Genomic DNA, 23,574 nt, shown 5'->3' on the forward strand with positions numbered 1-23,574 from the left:
AATATAGAGCTGCAAATAACAAACGTGCCCAGAATTAAACATGCATTAAGCAAGAATATGTAAGCATTTATTAAATTAATTCTGTATCAACCTCCTTATGGAGGAATAATCATATCATACAATTGGAAGCCTAGAACATTTTCTAAACATCATTTTAAATACCCCCCAAAAAATGTTTAGTTGGACTGAAAATTAACACAGTGGCAGTGGTTATGTTGTTCTGTCCAGCCTCAAATTTTTTCCCCTTTTAATCATCACTGAAGAACGGTCAGCACCTTGGTTTTGTTTTTTTTTTCTTCTCATTTCTTTTTTCTCTCTAGCTACAAGAGAAGTCACAACATCTTCAATGATAGTTTAAGGGTCGTGCATTTTCTTAGTCTTAAGAAAAAAGTGAATTTATCCTCTGTGAAACAGTTAAAAGTGAAGTTGTGTTTAGTTACCAAATGTAATGGCATAAATTCACTGGGAATTCTAAAAAATGCCTTGATAGATTCAAATTTGGCACAACTTTCACCATATATTTTGACTTCATACAATCCAATGAAGGATAATTATGGACATTGGTTCATTTTTTCATTTAAATGAGAAAAGGAAGACTTTTCCATGTTCACATGCGCTGATCATTATAGCACAAGCAGGAGCAACTTTAAACAGCTGTGGAATAACACCTGCCCGGAAGAGAAAGGGAAGTATTCACGATCATTTGTTTTTAGACTGAAGTGCTGTAGTACCACTTAGTGCTCATCGCATGCTGGTGCTGTAGTATATCAGTGTAGAACTGGGATTCTACCTGTCCACAATACTGAAATCACTGGCTGTAGGTACTACCACTGTAATAATCTTATGTGCTCACGTGTGCCACCCCGTGCTCACGTGTGCCACCCCATGTGGCTGGCCTGCTAGCCTCAAGGACACTGTGTCTGCCCCTTCTGTCTCTCCGCAGAGGCAGAGCACCTTGACCTGCAGGGCTACTTTGCTGTGGTACGGAAGGGGTGACCCTGGGGACGGACTGTGGGCCCTTCCCTAAGTGTCAGTGCAAACTTGCTACTCCTGTGGGACAAGCAGAGGCTTGTGACCTCTCAGGTGGGACAAGAAGAGGTTCAGGAAGCCCTGAATCCTGAAATGCTTAAGGTCAGGGAGGAAAGGGCTCGAGTACTGTGCTGTAGGTACGTGTCTCAGCCCTTCAAGCCAACGGTTAAGTAAAAAGTGTGATTCCCCTGCCACTACCTCCTAAGACCTACAGCACCTTTACTAAAATGAAAGGATCCTGGTCACATGTATAAACACTAGAATTTAGGCCTTAAATGTCTCTCATTACAATCAACCAATCTTGTCAGTGGAGTTTAGAAAGTGATTCAGTTTACCTAGAAGTAGGAAAATAAGGCTGAATGCACTTGTCTACACATAGCCATCTACTTCCACTTGAAACACAAAGACATCTGCGTGGAGCTAGCGCAGATGACACATGACCTATGGAAAACTTGTGTCCCTCTGGAACAGTAGGAGGAAGCCAAGCAGAATACCCCCCGTCATCTCACCTACGTGTGGGCGACTGAACTGAGATAGTGGCTGATCAGGAGAACATCTCCACACCCCGTTACTCATGCATCAGGACCTAAATGTAGGTATCCTAATCTATGAACTAAATTCCACCCAAAATGTCTAATAATGTTGATACTTTGTGGTGGCTTGCATTCTGCTGGCATCAGTGCTCTGAAATTAGCAAATCCTGTTACCCAGGATGACCCATGTCATCACCGTACAGCAAGTAAAGCAATTTAATCTCTTTCAGCAAACACAAGTCTTGGGAGTCTTCAACCAACTGGGTAGCCACTCCCACAGGGAACCCCAGTGAGCCAGTGCGGTGTTGTCAAGACTGGTAAGTATCCTGGGCTTAGAATGTCTCTTGCAGTTGTTTGTTTAAGTATGAACTACTGTAGGCTTTTATCTCGATATCATTTTAACCTCAATATCTTGTCATTTCCTCCTTAGGCTGCCAGAGTCACACAGGACAACACGTGTGCATTACAAAGGACGTCTGTGCATGGCAACAACAGAGCGTCACCCCAGCCATTCCACAGAGCGAGAGGAGAGCGGCCTCGCCCCTCAGGTAGACTTACTGAAGACAGAAGGTCATGGGAATCTCTTCCCCTACAGCCTGGGAGAAAGGCATGGGGGGAGCTGAACGACAAGTAGCGGGGAAGTAAGGAAGCTTAGGGAGAGGAGCACCCTGAGGTGGATGTGCAGGAAGTCACGAGCACTTTGTGACTGTGAGCATTTGATATACGTTCAAGGTTGAATTACCAACCTCCACTTGTCATACGTAGAAAGGAGGATATTCAAAAGCAAAACACTTTAAAACCAGTCAGTTAAGAAGGGATACTGTTTTAGTCTGGTGATACTTGGGCTAGTAAATTACTGATAGAACTACCTGAATGTTCATATTCAACAATGGCAGGGTTTCACCCCCAGGCAAAGACTTGCTTGTGTTTAATGAATCATAGTAGTTCTTCACAAAAAGTTATGCACCAGTAATCAGAATTCTTGAGGATGTGTAATCAGCTTGAACATTCACACTGTGAATATCCATTTGTATTGTCATGTGAGGCTGGAAACTCTTATTCTCTCAGCTCCTGTCCCGTGTGGCGGCAATCCCAGACTGCCTTTGCCCGTACTCAGGTACACAGAGTGGGAAATCACCACCCGTGTTTCCTCTTAACTCCCACTCAGCCACAATACAGGAGAAGGAGAGAAGGTAGATAGTGAGTGCGCTTGTGGATGGCAGGTCTCAAAGAACTCACTCCATTAACTGATAATCAGAGAACAGCATACATGTGCACCGCCAAAATGTAACACAGTAACCTCCGTATTCGTATTTACTTGGACATGAATCATGGATGGAGCAGTGTGAAGCAAAACTTAAAAGCATTCACCATGAAATGCATTTGAATGATGAAAGAATGTTTAGTTAGAGGTAGGTTGGAGGAACCTCATACGAGGCCATCATCCAGGAAAAAGCACTCTATTTCATTTGATATGGGCTGAAATGACCGCAGGCATCTTGCTAAACACTCTGATGTTTATTAAGACAAACCTGATAATGGTGATGAACCACAGTGAAGCACAAGTGTTCTGGAAGGTAAGATATAAAATATTACTTTCTGTAAGGTACAAAAATATCTAGAAGAGCCAAAGCAACATACCAGCATCTTTCTCAAATGGCTCTGTAGTCACCTTACTACTGCTCTTGAACCCAGGTGAAAAGTCTCAGCCTCCCCCGTTCAAACTGGGCCACACAACACCCCCATTCCTCTATGAAATAACGAGGCATAGACAAATCTATTGTAAAAATGCCCTTCGTTCAGAACACGAGCACTTCCACTCGAAGTAGACTCTCAGAGAAAGAAGAAATGATGTATTGAAATTGAAATTGAAATTGAAATTGAAATTGAAATTGAAATTGAAATTGAAGAGGGACAGACTATATGATGTAGAGTTCTTTGTATCTCAAGAAATCAAGATACCTGCTGTGATGCTTAGTAAGTTGTAGGGATCTGCTCTAATGTAAAAGAGAAAGAAATGAGAAGAGGGAATTGAAGACATTAGAAGAATAATAGGCACCTTCTAATGGCATCTTCAGGACTGCTGACAGAAAGTTCGTAGGTCCATGGAAGAGACCTTAACAGCTCTAGTCTGATACTGTTACTGCTTTAGACAGAAGTTTGAGAATGGTCTGGTCTAAGGCTCTGCTTTGCTACAGGGCTGCAATATTGTCTTTCTTGAGGGACAGTAGCTACAATACCATATTATCTAAACATCATACAAAAAATCTTTAAAAAGTGAAGACTTGATAAATTATTTATTTTAATGGTGTTGTTACAGAAAGGCAGATTTTCTTCTAAAACCTGAATTCCCCAGGCATGCTAAGCTTTACAGCCAAGAAGACCTTCCTGTTAGGATGGCAATGCTTGTTCCAGCTCCATCTTGCATCTTGTCCTAAAAACTAGTTGGGCCCACAGCAGTTCACCTCCCAGGGTACAGAGGCATTCAGTTGAGTTACTGGAGAAGTTCCTGTGCATGTGGGGTAAAGAGTATCTGGTAGTTGCAGAGAGGAAATTAGGATGGGGAAAGCAGCATATACCTAAATGATCAAAGCACTTTTGGGTTTAGTTACCAGATTGGCAACTAGAAACACAAGTTGCCTTCTCTGGCTATTTGTGTTGACACAGTGAATGGGAATGCAAGAACTCCAATTTCTGGGAAACCCAAACTTTTCTTCCTGTTTTGCTTCACAAAGCATGCCAAGTAGAAACTTTTGACAGAAGTCTAGCAGGATCCATGATAGCTGCTGCCAAATATCTACAAATCTGTGAAAAAATTTCAATGTTGTTCTCCAAGAGAATATTCTGGGATGTGGCTAAATCTATTGTGAATTACTGAAAGGACTGGTGATTATCTCAGAAGGAAGTCAATCCTTTGTGGTAACTACAGAAGTGGAACGTTCCCTGAAAGATCTTAAGAATTAAAAGAAACGCTGAGTTTCAGGATGAGGTAACACTGAGGGACTTCTGCTCTAATGCTGGAATGTCATTTTTCTCGTCTCATGTCACGCTTGCCACTCACAAAGTCCCTGTTCTGGTTATGCAGTGGAAAAGACACCCATAAGTCTCATGAGTTCTCAGGAACCTCTATGATCACTCCTTGCTGCCAGAAATTGAGACATAATAATGAAAATAAGAAGCAATAATGAAAATAAGGAGGAATAATACTTCATGCTGAACCTCTCAGGAAAACGGCCAGCTTCCTTGCTGGAGGTTTTGAGTTAGTACCAAAAATTAGGTCATATTAGGTAGGGCTCACTGGTTTCAGAGTTGCCAGGATTTGAAAAAGACACCAGAAGGTATTCCTGGGGGTTTCTTTTCATGTCTATAAATATGCAGGGTTTAAAAGGCCAGGATATCTTATGATGGTCAGGGATATATCTGTGTTGGTCAGCAGTAGAAATAATTACTGCACATAGTTCAGATCTTTGTCAAAGCTATCAAAAAAACTAAAAGACAGTCTTTAAGACAGTCCATGCGAGAAGGAAAATAAAATACATTAAGGAATTACACAGCTAAATGGGGTCTTAACAGTGTCATTCTGTCTTACTGAATGGCTCAGAGGAACTGAACCACCACCAGGTACTTACTAACCTATGTACTGGTGTGCTGAGCACCGCACACAGCTGGGCAGCAATGGTCCCTTGATAGGTTCACGGAAGGTAAGAAAGTCATGCAAGATGTGTACACTCGTGTGTATGCACATGAGATAACGTACAATTTAAAAACTCTTTGACTCATTCAGAACTCATTAAATTATAATAGACTGTGTTTCTCCACCTGTTTAAACATAAAAATTAAGCAAATATTTTAAATAATGTTTCTAGTTTGCTAGAAAATTGAAAGGAAAAAATTCTTGGGGAATAGTTGTTGCATGACCTTGAATGTCTCAAATATTATACAGTATTTGACATAATTACCCCCAATCTAGCAAACAAACAAATACTAATATAATTGCAATATCTTCCAGTCCTCTGTAAAAAAACTGCATTGAAGTCCAGCTTAAAATGACTGCATCCTAGGATAGATGGGATCTATCCTGGGCCTAGTATTCCCCAGGCTCGTAAAACATTATTGTGTGAATTCCACTTCAAAATAGCTATTCCATACTCAGACTTCTTGGGTTCTCAGTAACACGTCTTCTTCTAGGACTAAGAAGGGAGACAGAAAAATACCACTGAAGCTTAAGCTCTGTTTCTGAGACAGAAAGAATGAAAAAAGTTGAGTATAGAAACTAGTGTGAGATTAGGATGGCTATGCCTAACTATAGGTGCTGCAACAGGACTAAAAACTGCATCTAAGAAACTTTCTCAGTCTAGAAACACCTCTGTACTGTAGTTTCCAAACCTACAATCCATGAAATTTCCTTTGTACCAATTCTGTCTGGAAAACCCAAGCATTACAGTTTAAATTGTTTAAATTTGAAAAAAACTATTTCCTGAACTGAACCTCTTCCCACCATTTTTAATTGTCAATACAGCCGTATCTGTCAAGCCCAATCCCTCTACTTATTAAATAAATCATGTCCATCTTGGACAGCTGTAGTTTAGTAATTTGTGAAGAGAATACCAAAATTCTCTCTGGATGTATGCATGTCTGTTGCTTTCTATATGCAAACTATTCCATAACTGAGAGTGTTCACAGAGATGGAAAATAGTATATAATTTATGCATGTTAACATCTATAACCACTTGTCACTGATTAAAAAAGTTTCTCTCTAGTCTGAGGTTTTTTTTAAAGATATCAAAAGATTTACCAGCAAATAATCCAGTAATGCTATTTTTAGCAACAGTTTTCCTCATAACTGCCCAGGTTGATGTACAGTCCCTCTGTGGAGCTCAATATAGTACAAGAAAACAATGAACACAATGCCCCAGAAAAATATTTTTGGAAATCAGAGACAGTCACTTCAGATGTAATTATTTAGTTTAATTAATTTTATGTTAATTTTATCCATACTATTTATACAGGATGTTAAATTCATACAGTATGCAAATTCATACAATACTCAAAATAGCATGACATGGAAAAACCTGCAGTAACACCTGGAGTAAGGTAAATGAACAGAGACCAACTGATATAGTTGAAAAAATTCAACTAGCTTTCAAATGAGCCAGTCCCTCTCCATGTCCCTTTCTACATGCAGCTACAAGATCATCACAATTCAGGTTTTTAAACAAGAACTTTCCTTTATGGTAGACTGAATCTAAAGGGTAAGTTCTAAGAACTGATATCATAGGAATGAATCAGAACAAATATAATAATTAAGCTAGGACACCACAGCTTACATTGAAGTTTACAAAAACCAAATCTCCCCAGAATTTCTAAGTTTAGTTTAAGAAAGTATAGGTCTACGAGATATGGATCGCAGTCCCTTGTAGAGCTAAATCAGATACCATAAGCAACCTAACTGCAGCAGCATCAAGAGGCAGTCTGCATTACAGACATAAGCAACTGTTTTAAACGGAGGAATTTTTTTTGTGCTATTTCACTCTGCACATGCTGTTTTCATTGATCTGTAATATGAAAGTGGCTAAGAAATTTTTTTCCAGACTGAAGTTAAAACAGTTTCATAGAATACATTCAGCAGGAACATCCTACAGCCTCTGGAAGCCACAAAGAGACAATATGTAGATGCATAGTCCATGTCCAACTCGAACAGCAACTGGATTTGGAAAGAATTAAACTAGTACAAATTATAGATAACCATAATGAAATTTTAAATATGTATTAATCTAGTTAATATCAGCCTAATAAATATACAGCAGCTACATGTGATTCAAAGTGGTGTTAGCAATGAATTCTTACATTCATCAGCACAAGGAAAAAATTGAAAGACAGAAATTATTTATGTTTAAAGCTTTTTGATCTTTGTTCTGCAATGAAACATAAATACTATTTTTCAAGAATTATACCAGAAAAAAGTAATTTACCTGAGAGAAGGAACGCTCATGCCACAAAGTAAGTGATGTAGTATACTTCATATTTGCTAAATTTCATGTTTAAAATGATTATGCTAGTAGCTATAGCTACTGCACACCTGGGGATAATCATAAGATTGGTCAGGTGAGACACTGAAATTTATAAAGAATAGGCTCTGTTCTCCATACCGTAGAAAATGACTAGAATATCCTGGACGGTAAAGACAAAGTATAGAATTGTGTTGAGAATGAGTTATTTGATGACTTGACAAAGTGATTATTTGATCAGTTAACTTGGCAATGAAACCAACTTTTGGGTGTCCTTAAAGTGAACTGCCTTAATTATAATACTAAAAAACACACCCACAGGTCAAAAAGAGCCCTGCCCAGGTTAAGACCCTTCCCCTGTGCATGCATAGTAGTAGAAGCATTAGGTAAACTGTGTTATAATCATATGTTAATCACTAACCAATCAGTATCTAATAGGCGTGTAATGGAAAAGTACTAACTTCTGATTTTTGTGTATAAAAGGAGCATGAAAACCTGCTGTTGGTGTGCTTGATTTGTGGAAAAGTCCACCGAGCACCCAGGCCTGAATAAATTACAATATCTCTCCTGAGCCTGTTAAAATTGGTTCATTGCATGCTGGGCACAAATCTGCTTTTTGGGTAACATAAGCACTAAGTTTTCATAACGTGTTTCTGAACTAGGGCCTTCAAATTAGTTTCTAAGCAGAAACTGTTTGGGTACTCAGCCTTTTTACTGGTCTGTAATCTTAAAGCCATGATCTAACATTTATTTAAGTTAATGAAAGTCCCTCACTGGTCCAGGTCCCAAGCAATGGAAAAAGAAGTTTTTAGATACAACCTGAATTTGTATAAAACACAGTGGTGCTCTACTGAACACAGAACAAAAAAGACATTTCCTTCATCCTTTAAAGCTGTTAAGATACTCAGTAACATGGCCTCAAAAAGAATTTATTTGAAATCACACAAAAAGAAGGTAAAAAATATACAACCTAAGCACAATGCTTTCTCTCTCAAGCCTAATATTTAACAAAAGAAGAATATCGTTATAGCTAGCGAGAGCAAGTGGTAGTGAATGTGCAAACGTTCACCTAAATGTTTTATAAGAAATTAAATTTTTCATGTTTAAATATAACTTGAATATATACAAATTTGCAATTGGTCTACCTACACATAATATCTCTGGGTTTTTTTGTTTATATTTTATATCATCTTATTAACCTAGATGTTACTGAACTCACACCTTTTCCCACCTCCATGTCATTAATGAAATACTGTATTTATCTTGGGAGATAAAAAATATCCTATGAGGTGTTACAATCTGGTGAAGAAAGAAGGTCATAGTGATAGAATTTTTAGATAAATTTTAGAAGAGACAAATAGTTAAAATTCCTACCAAAAGTCTATATACTCAAACACTAGGTTCTATTTTTCCAAACATTGTGGGTTTTTCTTCTCCTTACCAGCAACTTACTTTTTAAGGTCTCACTGTCCCAAAGTTCAGTGTGCCTATATGTTTTCACTACATCAAATGGCAGAGTTATGACAGCTGCAATCTATCAGGAAAAGAAATCAGTTTTAATATTAGACCACAATTTAAATTTAATTAAAATTTTTAAATAAAAGTGCACAAAATTTAAAACTAGATTTCATATTCCAAGCGGCTGATATTATTAAAAGTCTTGTATTTCAGAACACTAATTTATTCAGATATACCTAATAAGCTTGAATGCCAGGTCATGTGTATTTAACATAGATGTACCCCAAAACATACACCATTTCTGAGAATCATATAAAATCATAGCTCTTTTAAATAATTTATTAGTGATAATAATAAAGAGTAGTACTAGAGGAAAAAATATATACTTACAGAGCCAGATGCTGCTCATGAAGTAAAAGCAATAAAAAATGTTGGTTCATATGCACCAATTTCTGTGCACATCTTCTTGAAACATTCATAATTATACCAGTACATTGCTATGGTTATAAAAAACCAAACCTGCATAACTCCACATTTGTACGTCAAATACAGAAATTCTTGTATTTGAATTGTATGTCCCCCCTCATACTTTTCTGGGGGACAGAGTGCAAAATTTTATTCTGAGACAACCAAGAAATATAATATTGCTCTCTGGAATTACTGAAGGGGGAGTGCCTCTGTGAGGACTGCCAAAGGCAAGTCCAATGAACAACTTTTATGAATAACATCTGTTTCTGTTTTCATCTGCTGAACTAAACTGCACTCTTTCTGCATTTTAACTAAAACTCTTTAAACTATATGCTACTGGGCTGAATTATAGACTGATTCCTTGTGGCAGCTGGTCAAATAAATACTGCAAATGACAGCTGCATATGCTGAAAGATAACTGTGCACTATTCAGCACTGAGTTCTGGAGGTTTGTGCCAGCAGAGAAATATCAAAGTATTTTCTTGCCGTGAAGACTGGCACATACACCTCTCCTCCCACATTTTGCAAAAGTAAATGTAGGCAGTATCTCAGAAGGCGTTCTCAGCGTTTGAGGAAAACCTACTATTGAAATGTACGGAAACCCTAATTTAATATAAATTATCTAAATCCAAAATTTAAGCATATCATTCACACTTGGGCTAGTAACACAGTGGAATTCTAATCACCCTGTGCTGATTGAGTCATGCTGTGCTGCTTGACTGTTTTCACAGAGGAGCTGCTTTCTCAATACAAATTGTTACACTGATTTTAATTCAGGAAAGAGCTAACTTGAGCTAACTGCAGCAAAGGCACAGACTGTGCTGTAAGAACACCAGAAACCATGGTGCTGTTGGGGCATCATTCAAATGGAAGAGCTAACATTGGAGGTATTAAGGGAGCACATCTGAACTGCATAGAGTATTTATGAGGAAAAAATAATCAGAAAACACATTTGGAAAAGGGATTAGCAGCATTAAACACCCTTAGCTTTATATCATCAGAGTTTTATGGTATTTAATTTTGTCTCTTTTTTAAAAATACATTTTCCTTTACTCATGCATCTAATTGCCTGCTCACTTCTGGCTCTTTAACAGTAGTCCTTAACCTATATGGCAGTAGCTGCATGTTAACCTGTGCCTCTACCTCTCCAGCTCGCCACGATGCCTACAAAGTACTGGGCACAAACAAGTGCCCGACAGCTGTGAAGTGAATGCCAGAGCAGTGTGGAGACTGACTTAAAATCAACAAGGACGTTTTGGACCAGTGGAGGAGCAGCAGTCATGGATGCAAGAATCTGAAGAGGGCTGAGAACACACAGACCTCACCTTAGTGCCCTCTTTGTGCACTCCTCACAGTCTTCTTGTCACATCCCGCTCAGGTGAGGGAGACAAGTGACTCAGATTCGCAAATCCCCAATGGAGTGAACAACAAGTCTCCAAGTCCAAACATTTATTAACTACCCACAATGTACTAATTGAACACACCATAATTGGCTAAGTATATAGCAAGTTGTGGCAAGCAATACAATATGCCTTGCATTTCTTAATGGGAAAGGGAAAAGAGAGAGATAGAGGGAATGGGGAAATACAGATCACTGGTCTGGGTTTCTGCGCTGATCCCACCAGCAAGGGTTCCAGTAGGCACAGGAGGCATCCATCTTTTTTGCTTGCATCCATCTTCTTCACTTCACTGCACTCTCCAGGGCCCCCTTTCTTCCCCCCACCCTTGATTTATACACACTTTCCTTGGGTCCATCCCCTAGGTCGACCCACATACCTACGTATCCCATGTACGGGGTGGGGTAAGGTGTTTCATGGGGTGATGTAATTAGCATGATCATGTTAGCCTTCGTTAGCATATGCAGGGCTGTTAACTTTAATATGCATTTCGTGCATAATGAAGCAAAGGTCATTCACCGGACAGATGGCCCTTGAAATTTGTCCAGGTGCACCAGAGCAGAGCCGTCCTGTCTCCACAGGGCTCCCCCCTCCAGCTGCATCTTGTGTTATTCAGGCAGCCTTATCAGCTTCGACCTCCACAGAATGCACCCCTGTGACTCATAGTTTTGTCTTGCGAGTGTTTGAGGCATTTATTGGATCAGCCTCAACTTTTGCTTTCTCGGGCCGTTTTTCTTAGTTTCTCGCAGGCCTGGTTTCTCGTCTCTCACACCTCTGATCTTCCCACTGTTAAAAGCAGCAGAGAGAAGGAAGATCACTAGCTGCTGCCACATCACTACAGATAAAAAATCAGTAAGAGAACAAGAGTTTCTACCCAAAGTCAGACATCAGGAATTAGATGAATAATTTTAGAGTTCCCTTACAAAGCTTAGCAGAACAGCCCAGGAGAAAGATGCTTTTGACAGAGAAGAAAAATAAGTATATTAAAAAATAAATATTGAACAGGAAGCACTTTGGGCAAAAGGTTCAGAAGAATTCTGACAGTTATCTTTAGCCTTAGAGAAGTCATGTTTCCATAGGTTCAGAAGCCTTTCCTAGGACAGAAGGCTAAATTAAATCTCCTCAAGTAACAGGATCCTTAAACAGAAAATACAGTCCAACCACAATCTTCAAACACCTACCAGTAGCAAAGTGAAAGAAAACAGAGTATTATTCATTCTGAAAACGACTGAAATAACTTCGTTCTGTTAACTCACTTAACTGCTAAGTGCAATTTTTAGCTAAATATCCTGATCACCCCCACTTACCATGCATTGGTTTGGTTCACAGACAATTTAAAATGTATTCCAGGTACACATCTAATGTGCTCAAATCTCCTAAGAATCCAAACCAATGATTGGCTCACTAGGCTGTCTGGAACCACAGATTAAATGACATGATTATTTTAAGAATGAAGTTAGAGAACAAAGATAGGGGTCAAATACTTCACGGGTTCTCTGCCTCAAAAATAGGTGTGAAGCATTTTCCTGGGCTAGCATTTTTCTTGGCCAAAGGACAGAAACTGCTTCAAGGGCAATTGATGTCTGATGATCCACAAGTGCTCTGACAACAATGGGCCTCAAAGAGACCGGAGCTCTCACCACTGGCATTAACAATTAAGTGTCCTTTATCAGTCTCGTTCAGTTACCTCTATAGCTCACAACATAGCAGAGGTGTGACAGAAAGGGAGAAAGCATCATCTCCTCTGTTGTTATCTTAAAGAGTAGTCCTAAAACTAGCTATGCTCTGTATGAGGCTTTTCTTTGAGACTTTCAGTTTTGGACCTTTGCTAACAAGTGGTGTTCTAGGTTCATGGTTTTTGGAGCAGTTATACTAACTCATTCATCTTGCTAACAAAAATTCCTGAAGACACTACTGTGTCACTCTCTCTTTGTACAGGTTTTCAAAATTAAGCATCAGAACACTTAGATACAGCATGTTTCTCTACAGGGAAATAGCCATTCTGCCTAGCACAGAGAAAATTTCCTACTGAAACTTGTCTTCAAAAACAGTCATTACATAAGTTAAATTTTTGCCAAGCATAAGTTAATTTTTTGCCAAGAAAGGTTGGACCAGATGATCCTTGATGTCCCTTCCAACCTACTATCCTATGATTCTATGATTCTAAAGATGAGACGAAACAGTCTAAGTATAGAGAAAGGGAATGTAACAGTGAACCCTCACTGGTATCCACAAACAAAATGGGAAAAAAAAAAATCAGGTCCTCAAAGAATTTATAAATAAAAACACTCAAAAGAGAACAAGTAAATCTCAGTCATTCTTAAAGTTAACCATTAAAATTACCTAAAACCACAGAAAAAGTCTAAAAGAGTTATGCATAAACAGATCTTTGGACGTAACACAAACTTGCATGGAAAATGAACTCTACCTGAGAAAGGTACATCTCTCAGAACAGTAGAACTCCAGCCCCTCCACAGGGAAAGCCATCCGTCTGTAGCCACTTTACTGCTGATGCTTGTGTACAGTTGCTTGTAGGACAACTTGTGATACTGCATGCTAGTTCTGATCAGCTCCAGGGGCTTGTTACAGTAAGTGAACCAACTGCAAAAGAGAAAAATATGGTCTTTTTTTAAAATCAACATTTATTAGTAATATTTGCTGAACATTTTAAAGTCAGGTCTTACCTTGCTTTATACATTTGTTTCCTTTCAAGTCTCCCATTTTCCTTGAAATAATTCCCAAAAGAAGTTTCCTTTCCAGATAAGAATGCCATATCTAGTCATAGTACCTAAACTTTCTGGATGCACAAGCTACCTACCATTTTTTCAATACTGGCACATTGTAATCCATGTAACATGTTAAGAATCCTCATTTTCAGGTTTATTACATAAATAGGCTGAAAATTTCAAGTACTTATAAAGATTACTTTTCAGTAATTACCATTTTTAAGTGTAACTTGAAGAAAGTGAGCTTGAGGTTTGGTAGGTTTTTTTGTTAAGGACAGAAATGATGGTTAGAGATTAAGCTTTGATTGATTTATAAGCATCTTTGCTGTTCTTATTTTAAACTATCGAGATTATTTAGCAGGTAATCTGTATCTGATAAAGTAACTCTTGCATCTCCTGGAAAGATCAGTGAGTCACCACTCACTAACAAGCTCCCATCACACATGTAACAGACTCTTAAGGATTCTACTTTTCTTCTGTTGCTGGGATAAGGTTTCTTTGACATGTGACTTTAAAATCTGGAGCAGCTTAATAAGAACAATTTGCCACATCACCACAGAATAACTGTTCTTCTACTAGTCTTCCAGTCCCCCTTATAGTTGTTACAAGTAGAATATGGAAATACATTCTCAGAGTCTTCTAAGAAAGCCCAAAATATATGACCTGAGCTACTGCTACAAAATAGATGAGGAAAAGGATAAACAAAAGTAAGAAAATATAAAAAGAAATTCAGTCCCTTTATATCATACAGCAGTAAAACTAGTACAAGTCCAATTTTCATTTTCCTTGTAATTACCTGCGTAGCTTCCACTATAGAAAATAATGATGTTTATTATTAGATTCACCACAGATGTAAATTAAACTCTTTGGTAGAAGTCTAGAACTATAAAATTTTGAACAAATTACAACCGTAGTGCAAGGAAAAATAAATCACATTATTTCAGGTTAGAGGGTTATATTGCCCAAGAAATACTGGGTAATTACAGTATTCCTACCTATGCCCAGCTCCACATAATATTATCCATCATTTAAAGCCACAGTAAATTGACTTTGTAAATTTACTTTAAAAACAAAAAAACAAAACAAGGCCAAGAAAACAGCACACAGATATTTTATTTCTGTTTTCTCTTTAAACAGATGACAACTTATATCTGCTTAAGGAATCTGCAAGAACTGGTATGTGTTCATCATCCTTTCCTAGTCTAGATTTCAGAGCTTCACTCAGTTGGTCATAGCAGGTAAAATAGATTACTGTGGTAGGAAGTGCCATTATTCTAAAATATAAGAGAGGGAATCTAAATTAATAGAAGTAAAGCAGGAGCATAAAGCCAACCATCTTGTGTGGATATTTTTCGCAAATAAGGAAAAGTTAAGTCTCCAGCTGGGTGGTGTTATGCATGAAGAAAAAGCATTAATCCCATGGCTTTGATTCACTGCCTCTAGTTCAGAGTTTCAAATTTACAGATTTCCCAGTTTTCTAGTTTTTAAGTTCATTAGGAAAAGTAAAATGATGGTGGATTATCTCAGTCAAAATCTATTTCATATCAGTTTCAGAACTGTTTTGATAAAGGCATGGAACTGAAAGATCTGAATATGAAGCAAGAAAATAAAACATTACGGAAGCAGCTACTAACCTTACATTTTTATTCATTTAACAGTTGGAGAATATTTTCTCTATCTTAATCAACACTTATGATTCTCATTACTTGAAAGACAATGTGGAGTGAGTAAATACAAGCTTTTTCCATTCCAGCATAGTACACACTATAACAAAACCAGCTAGATCTATAATCATTCAGTGTAGGGGTAAGACACCATAACTTACTATGAACTGGCAATCATATTTCCGTGTTATATCTGTGCCAATATAGCACATACCACCATTACCAAAAAACAGTGAAGACTGTCATGCTTGGAAAACCAACAAGTCATAGTCTAGATCTTCTTTCAAAAACTGTGTACCTCTCTCCAGTCAAGAAGCTGGTTCTTCTCTGCAGGAGTATGGAACACATGTTGAAGAAAAACTATCTGTCATGGCTGAAATACAGACCTCTAAGTTCAGTTAGAGCCTAAAGGTTTACATTTTGAAATTGCCACATGCTGCAGGTTAAATAACAAGGCCTGAGCTCCATCATGCTTTGCTTTTTTGTGTCTATATACTGAGCACTGTGTGCAAATCAGAAATGTACCAGTGCTTTCCCACTGGGCTCTTTGACTTGGAACAAGAGAAGTGTTAAACACCACTTCATGTCTTACAAAATACAACTTTAATGTACACATTAGATTTGACCACTTTCTCAATTGCTTATGGAGGAGGACAAATTACAGAGGTCTTAATTACTATCTGTACTAGGTTAATATGAATAACAAGATAAAACAGATTGGTGCTGTTTAGCCTAAAGAGAATAGCAGGAGGGGATACGATAACAGTGTTTAAATATGTAAATTGCTCTTGTGGACAGAAAAGGAATGACCTGTTTTCCATGACAAAGTTGTATAGGATAAAAACCAATAAAGTTCTTTGGAGTAAAGAAGATTCTAGTTAGATGTTTAAAAAACCAATTAGGTCAGGGTAATGAGATGCAACACTTGAGTGTGGAAACAGCTGTGTTGCTGTTTGCTAGGATAGCCAATATCAATCAAACACTAGCATTCTCTAACGATCACGTTCTACCCTGTGATTCGATGATGCTCTCAAGGGGACAGTTACAGTAAGAATACCAGCTCTAAAAGGCAGAATGAAGTCTTGATATTCCTGCTGAAGTACTGAGAATGTACCAAAAAAGTTGCAAGGAGAAATCTCAAGATCCGGCAGAAATTATACCCTCTTTAGATGTTTCTGATCAAAATGATTACATCATTATCTGTAACTTCAGAATTTACCATTTTTTTTAAAATCACTTAGAAATAAACATACTAATTTTTCTAAATAATGGAGTAATTTTTTAACAATAATTAATAATATGTTACTATTAAAAAGAACATTCAGTTTACAGTGTTGGGGGAAGTCTACTCCACAGGGATTTAATTACCTCTATTTGAATAATTTTCACAAACGCATCCTATAAATATAACCAGGCAAAGCAATAATTAGCTACAAAGCTTTTGTACTCAGTATTATATTTTAGCTGGCAGAACACAAAATTAATGTATTAAAAAAGTATGTTTCTAAAATGGCTTATCATTCTAAGAACTGAATTTTGTAACTGCTAACGCTAACTAGTTATATTTAATCACACAAATAATTCCACTGAGCTCAACAAAAATATCTGTGTGTTTGAAATTAAGGATCTCCTTCCATCTTTAAAGGACCAAAGTAGTAAGTTTTTATCAGTAACTAACAGCCCTGTGAATAAGTTATTTCCAGAACTAACACAGCACAGCAGCAACTTGTGGAAACTTCCCCAAAATAATCCACTAAAATATTTTTTTTAATACATAACAAAAGTTCTAGGCATGAAATAGCAATGAACTCTCAATGATCCTTCAATACTTGCTTTGTCTGACAACAATGTGACAACATATGTGCAATGTGTATACACTGCACTATATACTTGGAAGCTTACAATTAATATCACAGCAGTCCCATACATTCCCAGACTACTGAGAGAAGAAGAACACTAAACCTTGAAGATCATTCAACTGAAATCACCATCAAAAAGACAATGTCCCTAATATTAGGATACCTACTTTTCTTAAACATTTGGGGGAAGGGGTTGAGATTTGATGGATTAGAACATGCTTAAGACCAGGCATTATCACAGGGCCTCCAAAGATACAGAACCTGTCAGAACACAAAAAGAACTCACAGGAAGAAAAAGGCAAATACCTTTAGAGGAGACAGCCTTGATGGACAGATCCACTGAGGTAAAAAGTTTTATGGGGAAAACACATGATTTATTAAAACAAGCCTGACTTGAAAAAAAGAAGCTTTGAAAGGGAGTCAAGAAACACTAAAAAGTCCTAACATGATTTGATAAAAAAGATATTTCAGAGGGAAAAAAATTAAGTCAGAAAATGCCATACTAGTATTTTATGTTTTATCCAAATATATTCTGTACTAGTTAGTTTATATGTTTATAATCCAGTTTCAACAAATCTACAATACAGGAAGGTATAGATAAAAGACTGGAGAAAGGATGTAACTAAATCCAATGGTTGAGCAGCATATTTATATACCTTACTAACTGTAGGGGTGAATACAGCAAACATTTGTCCAGTCCTATCACTGGAAACCTACAATGTCCACTACAATTTTCTTTACTGCACAATTGTCCAGCAGTGGTTTTTTTAAAAATGAAAGGAGACCCAATGATATGATAGTCATTCTTCTTTATGAATCACCTTGTCACAGCAAAAATGGGCATAAAATCATGCAAATTAGAAGACTGAGTTTTTAAAAATTATATGGTAAAGTTAATTGAAAAATTTGAACTTATGAAGTTATTATTTAAAAAAAAAAACACTGTAAAACTGCTCAAGAAACCTTTAGTATGAACATTTCATTCTTCTCAGAAATTTCATTCTGAAAAATTCTTGATCACATGTGTAATTTAATGGCAGAGTCAAACAAATTCTTAATTAATGAAGCAGCATCACAGTGTCCGACAACAAGTCTGCTTCAAATGTCTGAGTAAAATGCTAGTCCTGCAAGTTTCAGAGGATCCAGAACTTGACACATGAACTTAGCTTTAAAACACCATTTGTGTTGTTAGGTCAGCTCAGGAGCATACTGGGAGATCTGTGGACAGAAAAGCTGTAAGCAGGTACAGAAAATCATCACCTGCAATCAGCATCTATTGGCAATATAGCTCGGGCAGGGAAAATAAAATCATAGAGCCAGTATCCCCTGAAGAGAGCTGTGCAGCTGCTGCCTTGCTCATCTTAAGGAAGGAGTATGTATTTTCTTGTAGAAAGTAGGAGGTATCATTAATCACCATATAAATTACAGTGTAACCACACGAACACCCTCTCAGATGACAACAGATTCTAGTAGTGTTACTGATTTGTTATTAATTTGAGCTGATTTTAATGATTTTTGGTGATTTTGATTTAAATAAGGAATGATTCGGAGTAACCATACAACCAGTCATGCTACTACAAAGTCCTTTGTAAAGTCCCAGGCTAAGGCCGCATAGGCCGGTAATAATCATTAACCAGATTTCTATTCAAAGGATAAGACTCATAACCAGGTACTATTGTTAGGCTGTTCGGTGAGGATGATTTATTGCCCTGTAGACCAGGATGTTCTAAAAGATACATTGTGAAAGGGCCTTGAAGCATGTTGAAATTGCAATGTGAGCCAAAGTCCTTGAGTCAAGGGCATTGGAGGGTCCTTCTTTTGAGTCAGTTGTCCGTGGTGGTCGCAAAAGCAGCCCCCTATATAATCAGCATGCTACTGCATGGTGAGTTAGCTGTGCGTTGTTGGTGAGATGACTCCCCTATGCACCCAGCCATTAATAAAGGAGTGTCTGCTTATCTACATCACACTGATGTCGAGAAGTTCTTTTATCCCATTTGGTGACACCAGAACTTGAAAAAATCAATAAATTTCCAGTATGCTACTTAAAAATGTTTTCAGTGCACAGTTTTATACAAATGTAAAATGTTCTTACATTTTAATGTTCTTACATTATTATGTCCCTTTGAAATGCCCAGCTTTTTATACCAGGCTTTGCTGTTCCCATTCTCACACACACACATATGATCCATAAGGTCATAGGAGTATACAAAACACTTTCCTAATAAAATGGTATATAAGAATATAGTTAATATAGTAAAATTGTTCTTACTCAGCAGCAATTTCTAGTTGGATATAATGGCAACACAGATTTATCTTTGGTTAGACACAGAGAGGCATAATAATCTTGGAAAGTCTATGACAACAAATCGGGTAAAAAGAAAGAGGGAACAAAAGTACTTCTCAGAGTGCCAGACTAAATGAAACTGCCCTCGCAGGCTCCAGGAGACGTGTTTATGTTATACTACCATCTCTTGAAGGCTAAAGACAACTCAAGACTCGAATGTCACTACCACATGTAAGAATATGAACATCTTTCAGACTTTTAAATCTTTTATTAAGTAGCCTCAGCATCCACATTACAAGTGGAGGTATAATGTCTTAGGTTAGACTCTAGATCATCCTCTCTACTTGGTTTTGATTTCTCCTACATAAAGTATGTTGAACCTGCTTGATAAAATATTATTGTCATTACAGAAAAATACTTTGAGCGTCACATTTTCAGATTTCTGAAGGGTGTAGAATTTACTAAAAAAACAGGATAGAAGGCACAAGTATTCTTCCTGATTTACAAGTGTGACTGCAGATATTCATCTCCACATACAACATGAAACACCAGTCATCTCCTTTCCTTTTAAATCTTGTTTATTATTTACAACTAAATAGTAGGAATCATTGGCATATCTGTGAGTACACAATGTTTTCATCTACTTAGAACCCAAATGGCAAGTGACTTAGCTAAGACTTACTACTCTTTTTCAAAAGTCTCCAGACTCTGGAGAAGATGAACTTTGATATAGCATCCTCATGACGTAAGCCCTCTGCTGAAATATTTAGTTATTTATTCGTAGCTTTTTTTTAAACTCAGTAATAGTTGTACCTTTTTCCACAATGAAAATACTAAGATAGAAAAAAGCCTGTTTAAAATGGTATGTATTTATGGGATTTTTTTTCCACTATGTCTCTTCAGTGGCATGTTCTTTCTTTAGCAATTTCAGTATATACTGCTGTGTTGCTTCTTTTCCTCCCACTTATGCTGAAGAAACAAACATAACTATTGTGAAACAAATGAAAATGTTCTGTAGTTCAGCATTATGATAACTATCAGCTAAATACAACAGCAAAAAGCAAACAGTGTCCTCCATTACACTACACATTTATTTACCTTTGAGGATGGATTGCTTTGGGCTTGCAGTCGAGTTTTAATAATATCAATAGGAGTTACTAAAAGGAAACAGAAGTCATTTAGAAACACTCTGCATGCCCTGAAAATGAAGAAGTGTACAGATGCCTTATCATGAACTTACATGACTTTTTCTTTTCCCCGAGGGAAAAAAGAGACCTGTTTTACAATGTTATCAGACAGGGGAAAAAAGGAGAACTACAAATCCTGTATGGTTTGCAAGTGGCCCTGTGTATCTTTTATAATTTACTAACAGCTGCACAGACAACAAATAGAGATACACAAAGCTCATCCAAAAAACATTGTGTCATCTTGTCTGAAAGTCCTAAAACTTGTCCTATTATGCTCTGCTGCTAACCTTTTATAAGAGGCATACCACATGACATATGAGTTCAGATTTTAGCCTCAAGCATGTAAAATATTGCAGCATTTTTCATGTGTTTATTCTTTTTCAATAAACTGACCATAACAGCGATGTTCAAAAGAAAAAAGTTAAACTCATGATGCACTTTGCTGCATGTAGACAAGATCTAAAACTTTAGAGTTGTTGAAAAGTAAATAAAGGTTTAGTGAATACTTCATTGCTTCCACTCCAGCCCTTACAATTATTACAGGCCTAGACATGCTGAACAGTACAGTGGCTGGTCAGCAGGACCACTGAGGGCTTGTTTCGTTTGCCTACATACAAGCAGCCGGTGCCATCTGAGTCTCTGAGGTATCCAAAATCCCTACACATTTGACAGAAATGACACAGGACTTACAGCCTTACATACTAAGCGGCAGCTAGAGGCTAAGTCAAATACTCTATCTAGCATGTGTCTCACTGAACGTATTCCTTTGCACGGGCAACTGAGTCACACCTTAGCTCTCTATTGATGCCTCTCAGTTGACTAACAGAGGTTGAATAGTTGGCTCACGTTTCAATATCTAAATGTAGGGATCTAAATGTGACTCCTGCAGCTCAATTCAGTTGCCCAAAATTTGGCCTCCAGTAGCATTTTAGCCACTCACAGATTTTCTGCCTCATCTCCCAACTACCATTTCAGAAAGGATCTGGTCTCCTGCACCTCCTGAGGTCTTGAATACCAACACCGTATGCTACACTAGAATCTTATGTACACACAGTTGGAATCCACCTTGGGAATTCTACAGGTCTGATGTAGCTTTTCTTGCTACTTTAGCTAACATCGCAGGACACATGGTATGTCGGAGTCACCATTAGCCGGGGTCCTTATTTCTCCGTGCGGGAACAGAAACGACGCAACACCAATGTGATGATCAGGTCGTCCATCTTTTTTATTATAGTTATTGTTCTCATATTCTATTCCTTTTCTGGTTACATTTATACTCTACTAAGTTCCGTACACGCACTCATCTATCTTCTAATAGGCTACAGGTCATCTACACGCGCTGTTCACGCGCCTCTACAAGCATTTGCATTGGTTAATTGCAATTAGCACGTAAAGCCCCAAACTTGCCAAAACTCCCTTATCTCATACCCTGTTTTGCTCAGACTTGTGTGCTTTTGCTGACCACAGGTGTTTCTCACTTATCTGCTATCTTGTGTGTTTTTGCCAGCCTTATTTTGCTGGCCTTGTCTTCGTCTTTGCATTCTTCTGTCTGCACTAACTTTCTCCCAGCGCGGCCCAGACTCCTACACATGGTATAAAGACAGACTAAAAAGACTACAAATTTGACAGGTTCCCGGTAAGATGCCATTTTGCAAAAATCTGGAAATTTTGTGGGGGAAAAATTGTCCTTAGAAAATGACACATTTCTGTGCAGCATAATCAGTGTTAAATGTCAGAACCAAAAGCTAGCTTAAGCCAAAAAGTAACTGAAATACAAAGTATAAACTAACAAGCTTGGAGAGCTCCAAGGGATAGGAAGTGCTGAAGCTAACCAACCAGTGTCTCCTTAGGTACACATGGTGAAGGAGGTCTTGAGCAAGACGACTGAATACGAAGCAGAAGATGAGTTCCACAGGCTATCCAGAAGTTTAAAAGCCTAACAAAAAGCTATCCTTAAAAGCAACGTTTAGGGACGCACACCCCCCCTGCCCAATAAAAGTCTTTGACAGTATAAGACATCACAGCAGAATAAATTAATGTTACTACTGAAGTGGTAACATGAAGGGGGCATCTCACAAGGGCCAGTCTTGCAGGATTTGTGTCTCGTACTGTAAAGCAGGCTTTTATTTCAAATCTATTTTTAAGCAGCAGGAAGTATGGGAATTAATTTTTATTATTATTTCGTTTCTTGCAGAAAACAAGCAATGAATTACTACACCAAGAGGAAAAAATAAATAGAAATTAAAAGTTAATAATAAAAATTATGCTTATTTGCAGAAATGGTTAAAGATTATCAGGGACTGGAAAGATTTCAATTAACCACATTTGTTAAAATACAAAACAAACTATGAGGAAACTATTCAAAAATATCCTTGTTAAACATATTAGTGGAAATTTATAAACCATATATATATAGACATCAGGCTGAGTCAAACTGAAGAGTAATCACTTTGCAAAGATTCTCTCTGTGGCAAGCTTGATAGTTTGCCTTACCAAATAATGATGTAATTATAGCTCCACAACAAGAGGCCATTGCTTGCTGAGTAATGGTTGTTTTATCTAAATTGCTATGACTCATTTCAGCCATGGCTTTATCCCTGAAGAAGAAAGACCTGTTAAGGAACAGAAAAACATATTGCAAGACTATGTTCAAAAAGTGCAGAAAAATCAAAGGGAAAAATATTTTAAATTTTCATTAATACATTATGTATAAGCAGTGATAATGTAAATACCAGTTTTCTACTTGTATACAAGCACCTCTGTAATTTATTGAAATTTGAGAATTTGCACCATGTTTTATAAATAATCTAAGTTTTCTAAATTACAATAAATCTTCCAAATCCTTCTTACATGAATTAAAATGATTATATTTTTTGTAAACCACATTAAGTATTTAATATGTATTACCTCTTGCAGCAACAAAGGGTTTAGGAGCATGTAAATAATCTGAACAAAGATAAA

At 37.4% G+C, this 23,574-nt stretch overlaps 1 protein-coding gene across 1 annotated transcript; it reads right to left on the bottom strand.

Annotated features, from left to right (window-relative positions):
- Positions 1-551: 551 nt before the first annotated feature.
- Positions 552-23,394, bottom strand: SLC25A40 (solute carrier family 25 member 40). Its single transcript, XM_074835034.1, is given in 11 exon segments — positions 552-590; positions 592-668; positions 6,358-6,438; positions 9,023-9,104; positions 9,419-9,525; positions 13,322-13,472; positions 14,725-14,893; positions 16,614-16,681; positions 19,251-19,362; positions 20,526-20,583; positions 23,107-23,394. Coding segments are annotated over 11 exon segments (1,038 nt in total). The 5' UTR covers positions 23,201-23,394.
- Positions 23,395-23,574: the final 180 nt, after the last annotated feature.

Source organism: Strix aluco, chromosome 1 (genome assembly GCF_031877795.1).
Source record: "Strix aluco isolate bStrAlu1 chromosome 1, bStrAlu1.hap1, whole genome shotgun sequence".
Classification (NCBI taxonomy): Eukaryota; Metazoa; Chordata; class Aves; order Strigiformes; family Strigidae; genus Strix; species Strix aluco.